At 36.6% G+C, this 13,945-nt stretch overlaps 1 protein-coding gene across 1 annotated transcript in view; it reads right to left on the bottom strand.

Moving 5' to 3' along the window:
* Window positions 1-13,637: 13,637 nt before the first annotated feature.
* The window catches only part of LOC126883075 (helicase domino), a 170,250-nt gene continuing 169,942 nt past the window's right edge, over window positions 13,638-13,945 (bottom strand). Inside the window, exon 24 of the mRNA XM_050648300.1 lies at window positions 13,638-13,717. Coding sequence (XP_050504257.1) covers window positions 13,712-13,717 — 6 coding nt within the window. The 3' untranslated portion in view covers window positions 13,638-13,711. The remainder of the gene's footprint in view (window positions 13,718-13,945) is intronic.

Raw genomic sequence — 13,945 nt, 5'->3', positions numbered from 1 at the left:
TCATGAATATAAGGAAGCTTTGATGCAGGGTACTGTTAAAACATCTTCTGCGCAGTCCATTTTATTTCTTCAGGTTTGATGAGACCTTTGTGGCACATTGTGTATCAAGCAAAGTTATTGATGAAATCTTGCCCAAGGAACTTTCGCTCTCAGATCATCATCGGAGGCATTTCGTCAGAAAAAGGAAGCTATCCAGCACATCCCAGAATGTCGTAAACATTTACTTAAAAATAATAATACAAATAATAACATACACTGAACAAAGGGCAAACAGATTAAAATATTCGAACGAAGGCTACATTGTCGGCTGGTACAGCTGTGGCCAATTTTGGAGGTACAGCTGTGGCCATTGAATAGTTTACACCCTTTAATATCCAGCGGCCAATATTTTTGAATATTTACCTCGTTTAAACGCAGCTTTTACTTCAAAGTAACGTTACCAGTAGCGGACCCAGAATAGGTTGATTAAAATTTAAAAATCAAAATTTAATAAATCTATTTTACAAAATGAAACAAAATGGAAATTATAAAAAGAAGTTTTTTGAATAAAATTGATTAAAATGATTGAGTTTGGCAATTGCTCTTGAATTTGCATGTCATTCAAATGCCTATTCGCTCCGTGCGTGACCATGTTGGGGACACACGAAACTATGCCAGCGTCCGTAGAGGCGAAATATGACAATTTTGGCGAATTTTTGTAATGTCAGTGTCATTATGTTCGTTCGCAGACCCTGTCGGTGACTTTTAGTCCACGACAACGCATGCGCACTTTAATTCCATATTATATTTATTTAATGTATTATCGATTATATTGATAAATCTGTACGTTATAATTGAAAGGGCGGAAGTCACTTTCAGTTTGTTTTGCAGTAGATCAAAAATAGTGCTCTTAATTTGTACACCATAATTGTAAATGCCTTTAAAATTATCAAATGATGTTGCAGCTTTATGATTTAAAGGAAAGTGGTAAATTTTGTATTTTATTTTACAGTAACATAATCGGCATTAAGTTGTTTTGTATTGAAATAATAAATAATTTATGACTACAGCCTTTTTTGTTCTGTGGTACCTACTATATCAATAAAAAAACAGGATATTAATATACCAGTATATTAATAATTAATTAATAATATTAATGAATAGTAAAAATATACCTTGTATATTTATCTATCAACTGTATTATTTGTATTATTTTAAAGTGCGCATGCTCCACTTGCCGTGGACTAGTCCCCGAATGTCTCCGCGAACACACTTGTTTGTATAACAAATTTTATCAAAAATGGTAAATAAAATATTACATATTAAAGTCAAATATGTCATATGTGTATCATATGCTTAACGTCAAATTGTGGTCGCCAAAAATGTAAGGCCACTACGCTAGGTGTCGCGTCAGTCATGCACGGAGCGAATAGGCTTTTCATTCAGTCATTTGTTTCGAGCTTCTGTCATATGTTGTATAATCCGTGTATATTAATATTATACACAGATTATACAACATATGACAGAAGCTCGAAACAAATGACAATCGACGAAAAGCCCTATGCATTGCTTTTAATTTTATTTGTCAATGCGCGCGAAATTTTGACAATAAATTTGACATTTAGTAAATCCGTATGAACACTCCATTTTTACAGTATCACAATATAAAAATGGTGTAAACTATTCAGTGACCGTAACTGTACAATGATTATACTCGTAAGACAAACACAGACAAAGACAAAAATTGTTCAAACTTAATTCGATAAAAATAAAAAGATAAAATGTTCCTAGTATGATATAACAAAAAAAATGTAAATATAGTCGGTTCGCTAAACTCACAACTGGCTAGTTATTTTAGTAAGTAATTTTTCAAAAAAATAATTGGTTAATAATTAACAAATAGTTAGTAATTTTGCCAAAATTGGCAAAAAACAAAAAAATTACCTGCTAAAATCACTAGCCAGTTGTGTCTGAGTTTAGCGAACCGACTATACGCTCTGAGCTTCGCTGGTGGCGCTCCTAGTGGATTACTAATTCAACTTTCACCGGTAATTTTTAAATTTATTATTTAATTGTTATCGGTTAACATTTACAACACAAAAAAGTAATTAAATTGTAATCGATTTTTTTAAGATTTTGCTAATCATTTTGACGCTCTATTGATAAAATATGAATTTCTTACTTCGGATACTTTCACAATTATCGTGTAGATGGCGCTAAGATTAATAGATTAATAATTACATATTACGGAACATTAAAAAACTTAAATTCAGTATTTAAAACGTAAGTATATTTAAGGTAAAAATATATACCACAGCTTTGACTAACTAATATTTTTTTATAATTAATGTTTTTAATTTTAATTTTAAATTAATCACTTTGACATTTATGTCAAATTTCCGGTAAACGTTTACAGACTACTGGCGCTCGCGAATTTGTAAATATCCCCTCTACGTACGAGCTCACAGTGTATTGGCTCCGTGCGTCTCCCCTCTACTTACAGTCACGTGACACGCTGTCAGATTTTGTCAGGACGTTTTAACATTGAGTTTTACGGGATTATTTTGTTAAACTTGAATATTTTATTTTGTAGTGATAATAACCGAATACAATTGTTAGAATTCATTAGTTATTAATTTATACTGTAATTTATAGTGCAACATAAATATTTCCTTTTTCGTTAATAAAGATTGATTGACATAAACTGCGAGAGTGAGGTTATGTATACAAAATCAAACTGATAATCAATATTGGAAATAGAAGAATTTATATCAGATTAAGTGCGTTTTTATTTTCTGTTTATATTAATACATAATATCACTAGCGTGACACGGCATTTTTTTTAAATGTCTCATTTAAACATACACAAAGAGTCCTGATAAAATTTCAAAAAACCGCCACCATGAGCAGGTCGGTCGATTTTGCTTCGACACTTTGTTAACGCTCAGAGCGAATAACAACAATGTTAAAGAATTTTTGACAGGTAGCATTACAAAAGATCTTGTGTCACATGTATGCAACAGAGATAGCATAAGACACTTTTCAAAGTTCTCATGCGCTCGTAATGCTATTCCATATGTTGCATCACTTGTAAGTAAATAACTTTTGTATTATTTTTTAAATAAATAAATTTTAACACAGTTTTTATTGTGTAGTTTTGATTTTTTGCGTTTTATACTACTTTTTTGTTAATTTGAAGTAAATTTTTAGACTCTTTTATGAAAGGGCGCCAAATTTTGTTTTAACTGGGTCGCTCAAAACCCTTTGCGAAAATAAATCTATGTATCTCTTTGGCTACGATTTCTTAGTGATTATTTTCTTATTGAGGCCGTGTATGCTGTTGATAAAGGCAGTATTGTATATTTCTGATCTAGATAAGCAAAAATATATTTTATTAGTTTCTCAATCCATTTAAAGATCTCGTCTACTTCTAGAGTTTGGATATATCGTGCCTAATTGATCTTTTGCTACCTGGAGGAGGTACTATGTGCAGTTTTATCAAAGTTTTGTAAGATATGTCTTTCCCTTCTACTGCCATTTATGTAGAAAAGACATATTTAAGACAGTTGACAGATTTAAATATCTTGAAGTTAGTTATAAACAGTAAATGGGACTGTGAGGAAGAAGTGAAGATACAAATAGCAATAGCTAGACATGGTGTCATCATATCAATAACTATGTACCTTTTTCAGCGCAAAACTCCTTTGGTTCTCCATATTTGTGTCCTAAACGGTTTTGAAGCTTAAGAAATGTGGTGTCTCAGAAGGTCTCACATCTACGTCACATTTTAAGAGGCGAAAAATATTTTTAAAGACCATTTTAATGGGCAAACTTGTAAAGTCGGCGCGGACCAGTCCGCAAACGACACTAACGGTTCGGAGACATAAAAAACTGGTGTGACATACCAGATATCAATACAATAATAAGAACAGCAGAAGAAGGATCCTTACGAATAATACAACCAGCATGAACGCATACACACTGCATAGGGTACAGCACCAAAACAAGTCGAATAGATCTTGAGGGCCGATATGACTATTGATAATTTCCATTGGCTTTTACTTAGTTGATAAATGAATAAAGCTGTGATATCCCAAAATAGCATATAACATCTGATCCTTAACTAGTGATCCTCCTTTTTTCCACATCCATATAAATGGCCCTCTCCTCCTCATTCCATTGTCGCGACTGCAACTTGAAGGCCCCTAGCGCATTAAGAAGTTTCGTACGGGGAAAAGGGTTCCCGCCGCTCTCCAGACGAAAAGAGCTCCCGTGTTCCAGCGGCATATCGTACCTGTAATCCTGTACCCTTTTCCCCACAAATCCTTGTTCAGCTCGTCTCAGAAATCGCGCCAGCTCTTTTCTTGGCTCGGATCAACCTAGTTAACTCTTTCTTCTTTGCACGGTATTCATCTTGCATTCGTACCACTTCATCCGCATCTACTCCACGTCCCCTTGCACGTGTTACCCGGCGACGCAGGGCAATAGCTTCCTTCCTCAAATTCTCAATCTCAACACACCACCAGTAAGGCTCTTCTCTGGTGGTCCTTATCGTGCCTTCCGTAACTCGTTCCAAGTCCTCCACCACAGCAGGCAAGTTTCTAACCGCATCCACTTCATATCTACTGGGCTCCTTTTTCTTTTTTGGTTCGAACAAGGTCACCCTCACTTCCATACCGTCGGCTGCCCATTCTAGTAGCTTTCGCGTAAGGCCTGTGCCCAGTCTCGTCGGCGCATACATCCCCACGTTATTTCTGCGTAACAGAACCATTGCATTAAGCAATTCTTGGCACACCGCCAGGAACCTGACAGCTTCAAGTTCATCCGACTTCTTGGGAGTGAGTTTATGAATGCACCTCTTAGAGATAACTTTTCGCTCATTTTCACACGGAACGCTTAGGGACCTAAACATTGATTCCACACCTCCTTCATCGTCTTCCTCAAAAGAAAAATTCAGCAGGGCGGGGTACCTTTTACCGAACCGACCCAGAATCTTCTGGTCGGTCGGATCTGAAGTTACCCAGAACGCCGCGTCTTCATTGGAATATATTGGACTCCCCTTCAGAACGGTCACCTTTGTGAACACGGCCTCTGGCCAATCCTCATTCAGGAGATCCATAATCTCCTCTGAGGTTTCACATTCGTCCATTCGGCTTCTTATAACTTGAACACGACGTTCAATTTCCACAAGGTTCTCCAGGGAGGACATCTGCACATCCATAGTCCTTTCCTTTTGGTACACATCTGTTTGTGTACCGATGGTCCTCGTACACACCTTGGCCTTTCTTGGCGGGGACTCGCGAGACTCTTCTGCGAGTGCCACCTTTAATTGAGACATTTCCCTCTCAAACCAACAGGTCAGATCACGTAATTCCTCGACCTCCGATTTAATGTCCTTAATGTCGTCTTCGCTGTTGTCCTTGGTCAACTCTAACATCTTCATCACTGCGGCCTTGAGTTGATCCACCGTCTTCTCGACCTCACTGAAGTCCTCTCCAGAAGCCCCCTCTATCGCCTTAACATCTGTCAAAGATCGAGCAGGACTGTTCTCATCTTCAGATTGTTCCGATTCGGTTCTCGACAAGCCGAACTTCTCACCACTCTCCTCATTCACCACACTCTCTCTTTCTGGCGTCTCTCCTACACCAATGTCTACCAACGATCCCCTTGGATGAGCTCTCCCCGCCCTAGTGGGCGAAGAGGACGCACTCGAGGGTTCCCCCTTCCTCGGATTCTCCTCCTCTACTCTCTGTTTATTGTTTTTTTGCTTAGTACTCATCTTATTCCCACGAATTGGGACGAATAATAGTCCGGCAGGGCAGTGCGCCCTTATCCTGCTAAGGCTAGGATACAACAGGGTGTCGCCTGGTGCCCTGAGGGATTCCGTTTTCGACCACGTGACGTATGGCCATTCAGTCATCGGCACGGTTTCTCACACCTTAACTTACGGATTTTTGACAGCTGGTTTACTCCCTCTGGATGTTTTTTTAGCGTCAGGCGCCCGAGTTCGGATACCGCCCAGTGCACCGGCGCCGGACGCTAGTTGGACTGTTCTTGGTTTCATTGGTCGTGCTCCCCTCACAATTTTAGGGACCAAGACCAATTACTCGGCCCTTCCACCACGTCGAGGTCATATCACAGCCCAGGAAGGGACCTAATCTAAGATCGCTTAACCCAACACGTATTTCGTAGAAATATCCTTCTTCGTATTTCCAATACTAAGGTTCCCTATTCGAGTTAATGCATTAAATCATACAGAAAATTAGTCGAACAATGGTTTAAAATACACTTACTTCGTTGTTGCACAAAAATTCCAGTCCAAAATAATCTCACTAAAAGTCTTGCTTAACACAACTGACGTTTGCGTCATTGTTCATTGTTTGCCTCTAGTGGTTTCAGTGGTGTTGTTGTATCATCTGCCCACAGTATTTTAGTCGTTAATAACAACAGGATTTAAAAAAATAAAGGCACTCGTGGGAGTGCCGACAGAAGTGAAAACTTCTTATAGTATATAAATTACGAGCTCAATGCTTTTACCCCATCCTAAAAGAAGTGCTGTACCTATATCATATACGATATACGCGATGCGTATGCCCTATGCTATTTATGTATACATACACATAATTTATATATGTACAAAATTTATTTCAGCGAAGTGATGACCATAAAGAAATTTTCAATTCAAAAATTTATTTCGTCGAAGCGATAACGGTCGCTAATTTAATAATTTTCCCCATCCAAAAAGTGCACAACGTCCCTCAAGAAGTTTTCACTTCAAATATTTATTTCGTCGAAGCCTTGATAGTTGCTAATTTATTACTTTTTTACATCGAAAAAGTGCACAACGTCCCTAAATAAGTTTCATTTTAAATATTTATTTCGTCGAAGCGATTACGGCCCTAATTCAATACTTTCCCTCCATACAAAAAGTGCACGTCCCTAAAAAAGTTTTTACTTAAAAAATTTATTTCGTCGAAGCGATGACGGTCGCTAATTTAATAATTTTTCCTTATCCAAAAAGTGCACAACGTCCCTCAAAAAGTTTTCATTTCAAAAATTTATTTCGTCGAAGCGATGAAGGTTCGCTAATATAATATTTTCCCCATCCAAAAAGTGCACAACGTCTCTCAAGAACTTTCCACTTCTAAAATTGATTTCATCGAAGCGATGACGGTCGCTAATTTAATACTTTTTTCCATCGAAAAAGTGCACAACGTCCCTAAAAAAGTTTCACTTCAAATATTTATTTCGTCGAAGCGATGGATGACAGTCCCTAATTCAATACTTTTCTCCCATCCAAAATGTGCACAACGTCCCTAAAGAAGTTTCACTTCAAATATTAATTTCGTCGAAGCAATGACGGTCCCTAATTTAGTAATTTATCCCCATCCAAAAAGTGCACAACGTCCCTAAAGAAATTTTTGACTTCAAACATTTATTTTGTCGAAGCGATAAAGGTCGCTAATTTAATATTTTTCCCCATCCAAAAAGTGCACAACGTCCCTCAAGAAGTTTTCACTTCAAAAATTGATTTCATCGAAACGACGACGATCGCTAATTTAATACTTTTTTCCATCGAAAAAGTGCACAACGTCCCTAAAGAAGTTTCACTTCAAATATTTATTTCGTCGAAGCGATGACGGTCTCTAATTCAATACTTTTCCCCCATCCAAAAAGTGCACATCGTCACTCAAGAAGTTTTCACTTTACAAATTTATTTCATCGAAGCGATGACGGTCGATAATTTAATACTTTTTTCCATCCAAAAAGAGCACAACGTCCCTAAAGAAGTTTTCACTTCAAATGTTTATTTCGTCGAAGCGATGACGGTCGCTTATTTATTACTTTCTCCCCATTCAAATTTAATAATTTTTCCTCATCCAAAAAGTGCACAACGTCCCTAAAGAAATTTTCACTTCAAAAAGTTATTTCGTCGAAACGATGACGGTCACTAATTTAATACTTTTTCCCCATCCAAAAAGTGCACAACGACCCTCAAGAAGTTTTCACTTCAAAAATTTATTTCTTCGAGGCGATGACGGTCGCAACGGCGGTCGCCAATTTAATACTTTTTCCCATCCAAAAAGTGCACAACGTCCCTAAAGAAGTTTTAACTTCAATACATATACGTACAAAATATTTATTTCGCCGAAGAGATGACGGTCGCGGAATAAATCATTTTTTTCTATCGAAAAATAGGTTTTTCATTTATTTTAAATTTAAATACTTCTATACAATTTATGTATAGATACACATAATATAGAAAAGTACAAAATTTATTTCGTCGAAGAGATGACGGTCGCTATGAAGGTCGCGAAATAAATCTTTTTTCCCTGTCCTAAAATAGGTTTTACATTTATTTTACATTTAATATTACTATTATTATACGTATATTATGATAATATACGTACAAAATTTATTTCGTCGAAGCGATGTCGCGATGATAATTTGAGCTCGCTTGAGAACTGACAGGACTTAACCGGTCTACCATTAGATGTTGCCAAGTTTCAACTTCAAGGCTTAAGTAAAGGTGGCTATGACCACCGCTATGACACTGTGCCAACATTACGAGACTTCACCAGTCTTCTGCTATGGGGAGTGGAGGAAAAGTAACTACATATTAACAGGGAGTTGAAAAATGACTATAGAGATTACGAACCAGAGGAGCAAGCTGGCTTTAGAGCTGGGCAGTTCACAGTAGACCACCTGTACGCTATTACGTAAGTTATTGAGAAAAAACAGCCGACAATAAAGAAGTTCACCTGGTGTACATAGATTTACAAAAAGCGTATGACAGTGTGCCCGGCCCTTACGGCCGGTTTCACAAAGTAAAGTTAACTTGTAGTTAAGAGATAACCTCAAAATTACCCCAAAATATGCGTTTCAGTTTCATAATTGTTACCCTTCTGGGTATACCCATAAGGGTAACCCACTCCAACCTCTGGTTAAAAATTCTGTGAGTTAACCATACTTCGCCGTTGACCTGAAACTAAAACGCATATTTTGGGGTAACCTCTGGTTATCTCTTAACCACAAGTTAACTTTACTTTGTGAAACCGGCCGTAGCAAACTATGGTCAATACTACAGCAAACCATTAAACATGGTCTTATCAAAGCAGTCCAATGTCTGTATAATGTAACGACTGCACAAATTAAAACTGGATCAATGACGAGAAAACACTATACACTTTATGTTTCGCTGATGACCAAATTCTGATTGCTTAGGATCATGACGACTTGGGTCACATGACGCGAAAGCTAATAGAAGAATATAACAAATGGGGTCTCGAAGTCAACATTAAGCAAACACCAAAGTCATGTGTATTGGAGGGACAAAGCAGTCCATTACATTAGACGATGAGATAATAATTAAACACTGTGATGAATACAAGTACCTGAGCTTGAAGATAACTCAAGATAGAACACTCGATGACTATAAGACAGAAACATACAGGGTAGAAAAGCCATATCCAGGATGAAGGGCATTCTGTGGAACCAAACAATATCTAAAGCGAACAAACAGCTCATTATACAATACCATACTTAAAAGTGTAATCATATATGACAGTGAAGTTTGGCCACCGAAACAAAGAACAGAGAAAATATTACTAGTAACAGAAATAGACTTCTGGAGAAGAGCAGCAGGCAAATCAAGAAAAGATCGGATACCAAATGAGAAAATATGAGAAATAATGGGAGTCACAAATACAATAATTTACTTACTTACTCCGTGGCGTTACAACCCTTCGTGGGTTTTAGCCGACTCGACAACATGCCTCCACTGTTTTCTGTCTTGAGCGACCTCGCATCTAATTCTCCACGCCCATCGCGCTTAGGTCTCCTGCTATATTTTCTCGCCACCGGAGTCGAGGGCGTCCGCGTGGTCTTCTTCCAGTTGGGACTTCCTCCCACACCAGTCTTACTGTTCTTTGGTCAGAATGTCTTCTGAGGTGTCCCGCCCATTGGAGTCTTCTGGACTTTATTTCTTTTATGATGTTGGCGTCTGGGTAAAGTTCTTCGAGCTCTTTGTTAGTTCTTATCCTATATTGTCCTGATGCTTCATTCAGCACAGGACCAAAGATCTTCCTGTGTATTCTTCTTTCCCAAACAAGTAGTCTCTCTTCGCTTGCCTTTGTTATCGTCCACGTTTCACTTCCATATATCACAACGGGTCGTATGATTGTTTTATAGACTTGTATCTTCGTACGTCTTGTTAATTGTTTTGATTTTATAAGGTTTTGGACGGCAAAAAGACATCTGTTGTCGGCCTGTATCCTGTTGTTTATTTCTTGTGATCCGTTATTGTTCCACGATACTTGAATTCTCTAACGCGCTCAAAGTTAAAGTCATCGATGGTGATGTTCTGAACAATTCTGTCTCTGCTTTGGTTATTGCGGCTCATATACATATATTTCGTCTTGTTTTCGTTGATTTGGAGCCCCATCTTCGTCGTCTGCCCATCGATATCGTCTGCAAATGCCAGTAGTAAGTTTGGTCCTTCTCGATGAAATACTATATTGGGTTTTTCGATTCTTGCACTTCTGATTATGTGCTCCAAAGCTAAATTGAAGAGTTGTGGTTAAAGTGCATCTCCCTGTTTTAGTCCATTGTTTATTTCAAATGTCTCCGAGTATTGTTGTCCAACTCTCAGCTTACATCGTAACTGTTCCATACACATCCGTACCAACCTGACTAGTTTTTTTGGAAAGCCAAGTTCCTGCATCGCTGTCCACAGGCTATCCCTGCATACTCTATCAAATGCTTGTTTAAAATCTAGGAACATCTGATGAAGCTCACGATCAAATTCCCAGCATTTTTCCATTATCTGTTTTATTGTGAATATCTGGTCAATAGTAGAGCGGCCCGGTCTAAATCCGCATTGATAATCTCCAACGATTTCTTCTGTGTAGTTTTTGGTTCTTTCTAGCAGGATGTTTGCAAGGATTTTATAGGTGGTGTTTAGGAGTGTTATTCCCCGGTAGTTAATACATTGCTTGTAATTACTAATAATGCTAATACAATAATTGATGACAAAACAAAACAACTAATATGGTACGGCCATGTACAGAGAATGCCAGATGACAGGATCCCTAAACAGATTTTGGCGTGGACAGCACAATGGAGAAGGAAAAGAGGAAGGCCGAGAAGAAGCTGGAGGGAGGGAATTGAAAAAGAACTAGAGGAAAGAGAAATCCCTCCAGGTCTATGGTTAAACAGAGAAGAATGGCGGTTAGGTGTCAGAGAACTCTGTAAACCGATAGTAGTAGTAGTACAGCGAGTTGGTGGCAGAGGCGGCTCTAGTCCATGTAGCGCCCGTGTGCAGTCGATGCCCTGGCGCCCTTTGGTAGACGCGCAGTCAAAATGGAATAGTCGAATATGTACCTTACCTAGTACTATGGTACTTGTTTTTAAACCAAAAGTAGAAAGTTAAATTTACCGCGCCGTAATGCTTGTTTGTAATTGGTCCAATCTCAGGTAAGTTTACTCCACTATTTGAAAATTTGACACTAATGCATTTATGAAATTTTGACATTACTGGCATTTCATACGTTAATTAAGTTATATCGACGATTTTTTGAATTTTCTGCGTTATTCCTTATTTTTAGAATTTTAGTCTACTTTTTATAAAAAACAAACAAAAAACAATTGTTTTTAGAACTCTTTAGCGACGTATTAGTATAATACCGGGTGTCCACTTATATTTTCCCCTATTTTAACTGCATATAACTCCTAAACGAGTCAAGATAGAAATATGCGGTTTTCGCTGAAATGTTTTTTATTTTAGTAAAAGTTTGGTTTGAATGGATTTAATTTTTTATATCGCTTTTAAATAAAAAATGGCGGATTTTTGAAAAAAAAAACGTTGACTTTTTTTATTAAAAAACCCAGTATATTTTTTTGTAAATTGAAAGAACGGTCATTTACCTATCCAGCGATATAAAGTTTTTTAAAATCGGTTGTCAAATGACTGAGCAATTAATTTTTAAAATGATAGATGCAATGTGGAAATTACATAACACAATATCAATTTGCTTATGAATAGTTACGTTATTTAGTTATGTGATAAGAGTCCTTTTAATGATCATTTTTCAGTGCGTCAGTTTTTCGATTTCTTTCTAACGCTTAAATTGTATGTGACAGAAAAAAGGCACGTCTGTGATTACAGACATTTATAACATTTATTCTAGTTGTCGATAGATGGCGCTATAATCGAAAAAAAAATCATTTACGAATTATATAATATATCTACCAATATAATCTGTACAATTTATAAGACTATACAAATCAAAGGAAATACCATTTTATAAATGCAATAAACACAAATTTGTTTGTTTTTATGCCAAATTACAAATAAAATGTGACAACTGTCAGATTTAACTAAAATGTCATGTTAGAATAAATGTCATAAATGTGTATTATCACGGACTTATCTTTTTTCTATCATTTGTGTGACGCACTGAAAAATGCTCATGAAAAGGGCTCTATCCACGTTGCACCTCTCATTTTAAAAATTAATTACTCAGTCATTTGACAACCGATTTTAAAAAACTTTATACCGCTGTATAGGTGAATGACCGTTCTTTCATTTTACAAAAAAATATACTGGGTGTTCCATTTAAAAAAAGTCAACAGTTTTTTCAAATAGCCGCCATTTTTTTCCGTAATTGAAAGCGATATAAAAAACTCGATCCATTCAGACAAAACTTTTACTAAAATAAAACATTTCAGCGAAAACCGCATATTTTTATTTTGAGCCGTTTAGAAGTAATACGCAGTTAAAATGGGGGAAATATAAGTGGACACCCGGTATAATATGTATGGATTACCGTCGAAGGCCGATATGATTAACAAAAAAAGAAGATGTAGGTATTTGGTGATTTTTCTAGTGACTTTCTTGGGTGTGAATCTGTCTTTCTAGTTTAATCCTCCTGGTTTAAAAACAAACCATAGTACATAGGACATAGGGTATTAGAGGATATTAGGTACGCTTATAATGTAAACAAAAATCCAGATGCAAATAGTCGGAACAGGGCGTCAGAACAACCTACCCAAATCTGTTAATATTATTTAATTAAAAATGAACTTTTTTTATCTATGAGGTAAGCTTGAAAATTGGTTTAGAAAATTTGACAGCTTTGAGTACACGAGTAAATAGAATACATGTTAACTTAAATATAATACTTAATCCATTCCATCAAAGCTTATTTCGCAAAATTACCCCGCCTTTGAAAATGCCTATATAGGTTCCTTAGGACAAGTCCCAAGCAATTTGACCTATATAGGTTCCACAACCGATTTCGGAATCATTATCGATATGTCCTCAAACGAATAAAAAAATTGCCGTCCGTGCATTGGAAGGACAGCCGGGCGGGCGGCAATCTATAAATTGCGCTTAAGTGCCAATGTAATTTTTCATTAATCGTTTTAAAGCATATTTTATGTTGAAACAAAATAAAGGACCCGCTCTTTGGTGCTCGTCGCCCCCAATATCCCGGCTCCCGTGTGCACCGCACACCCTGCACAATTAATAGGTAAAGCCGCCTCTGGTTGGTGGCAAATATTTTTTTGTTTGTTACTTATTTCGAACTTTTTATTCTTCCTAAGTAATTATTTTTTGGTTCTTTAAAGAACGGGAGAATTAAATAATAATCAATGAAAACAAGACAACATCTTTATTTACATAAATTTTTTAAAATAAAATAACATACATTGCATCTTCACAGAAGACAGATCATTCCTGAAAAGAAATTTTATTATGTAATCATATTATGGACATAGTTAATACAAGAAAAGCATACTCCAGAAGATTATTTCACTAATACAGTTTTGGACACTTATGAATGATAATACATTTAAATTGTTTTGAACTTTCCCTGTAAATGGTACTAATAAAAAAGTTATACCGTTTTATTGGTACGTTATTATTTAATTTCATTTTGAGTAGTTTTTTTAGAATCCAAAAATT

The sequence above is a fragment of the Diabrotica virgifera genome, chromosome 4 (genome assembly GCF_917563875.1).
Source record: "Diabrotica virgifera virgifera chromosome 4, PGI_DIABVI_V3a".
NCBI lineage: Eukaryota > Metazoa > Arthropoda > Insecta > Coleoptera > Chrysomelidae > Diabrotica > Diabrotica virgifera.
This window is presented reverse-complemented; position numbering and strand designations above follow the sequence as displayed.